This window comes from Nanorana parkeri, unplaced genomic scaffold (assembly GCF_000935625.1).
Source record: "Nanorana parkeri isolate BGI_ZX_2015 unplaced genomic scaffold, ASM93562v1 scaffold10, whole genome shotgun sequence".
Lineage (NCBI taxonomy): Eukaryota > Metazoa > Chordata > Amphibia > Anura > Dicroglossidae > Nanorana > Nanorana parkeri.
This window is the reverse complement of record NW_017306278.1, coordinates 571,231-572,871: the sequence shown is the minus strand read 5'-3', so window position 1 is coordinate 572,871 and position 1,641 is coordinate 571,231. Positions and strand designations below refer to the sequence as shown.

The 1,641-nt window shown below is 53.7% G+C and overlaps 1 protein-coding gene across 1 annotated transcript in view; it reads left to right on the top strand.

Annotated features, from left to right (window-relative positions):
• HTATIP2 (HIV-1 Tat interactive protein 2) overlaps positions 1-1,641 on the top strand; it is a 14,984-nt gene that overhangs the window by 6,551 nt on the left and 6,792 nt on the right. Inside the window, exon 2 of the mRNA XM_018555506.1 lies at positions 1,209-1,398. Within this exon, the coding sequence (XP_018411008.1) occupies positions 1,210-1,398 (189 nt within the window). The 5' untranslated portion in view covers position 1,209. The remainder of the gene's footprint in view (positions 1-1,208; positions 1,399-1,641) is intronic.

Here is a 1,641-nt window from a genome sequence, read left to right as displayed (position 1 = left end):
CCCCCCCTGCGCCGCTGGACGCAGGGCTTAGTGACGCGCTGGACGCAGGGCTTAGTGACGCGCTGGACGCAGGACCCATCTGAGAGTGACCCTGCAGAGCCCACCATAGATGCTGCACAGCCCATCTGAGACTGTCTATGGTGGGCTCTGAAGGGGTCTCAGGTTGGCTGGTCAGGGCTGCATCCCTCCCTCCTTTCCTTACTAGCTCCTCTTACCTGCACACATGGCCTCGTCTGCCACCGGACCGGCCAGAAGTGACGTCACTTCCGGCCAGTCCGACATCAGACAAGCAGCGTCGCTGATGGGGCCCTAGCTTGTCACAAAGCCACTGGAGCGGCAATGCCTGGGCCCTGCGCTGCCAGGGACAGGCCTCCGCCTCCTCGCCCTTCACCGTCGGCCGATAGTCATGTGAGGGACCCAGGCGGGCCCCCCAGGCCCCTTACATGAGTATCGGCCGTACCCCCCCTGAGGGCTGCACTGTTTATAATGTTTATTTTGTATAAATAATCTATATATCTTTATGTGTATAGGCCCCTTGGGAGAGATTTCCCTATACTTCCTGTCAAATAGTCACAACAGGAAGTGAGAGGAAATCCCCGGTGCTCAGCTGAGTCACCAGATTATCCATCTATTCCTGTTCTGGTGACAACATTTTGGGATTTGCTTTCACTTCCAGTGATAATAGTCACCGGGACAAATAGAGGGGGGCGGGGGCGAGGGTGAATCCTGCTAATGGGGACACAGACAGCATTCAAAACCTGACAGGGGGTCTAATCCCTCACCACTCCATCCACAACTAAAAGCAGTTTTGGCTTCAGTGGCACTTATTGGAATGGAGTCCTGATACAATGTAGCGATGAGGAGTGATTGGGAAGTTACATTGTATACGGTGATTACAGAAGATTGAGTTGGCATCCTCTGTAAGGTGAAGGGTCCTTCGCAGACTGAACACGGGCCAAGCCGAGGTTTCTGCGGAGAGCCCCTTTAAATCACGCAGGCTCTCCTGACGAGAAGTGTTGCTCTGATTATTCCGGGAGTTCCACATTTAGCGGTTTGGGATCGGCGGCGTTGTGTCCTTTTATCTCAATCCATTAGCCGGTCCCAGGACAGCCGTGGGTGAGGGGTTGGGGGCGGAGCCAACCCAGTTCCCGCCGGCTCCGGCTTTTATATAAAGCTTCTAATGGTTTGTTGTTGCTCTGTGATTCCAGGATGGCCGCCGACATGGAGACGATGAGAGAGGAATACAGGAAGCTGAACCGTTCCTGCTTCATCCTCGGGGCGTCCGGGGAGACGGGGAAGGAGCTGCTGAAAGAGATCGTCCAGAGCCGTCTGTTCAGCAAGGTCACTCTGATTGGACGCCGCAAGTTGAATTACGAGGACGAGGCGTACAAGGACCTGGTGAGAGCCCATCAAGGCCGTTCATAACCAGACACAATGGTTTTCTTTCTGTTTTTGATAGAATATGGAAACTATAAACCCCATCAGGTTTTTTTGTTTGTCTGTTTTTGATGTCTGTGTTCCATTGGGGAGAGATTTCTCTTTACCGCCTGTCCCGGAAACACAACAGGAAGTGGGAGGAAATCTCTGCTGCACTCTCCTCCCCTGGCATCCAGTATTAGGTCGTCTCTCGCTGACTCCAAG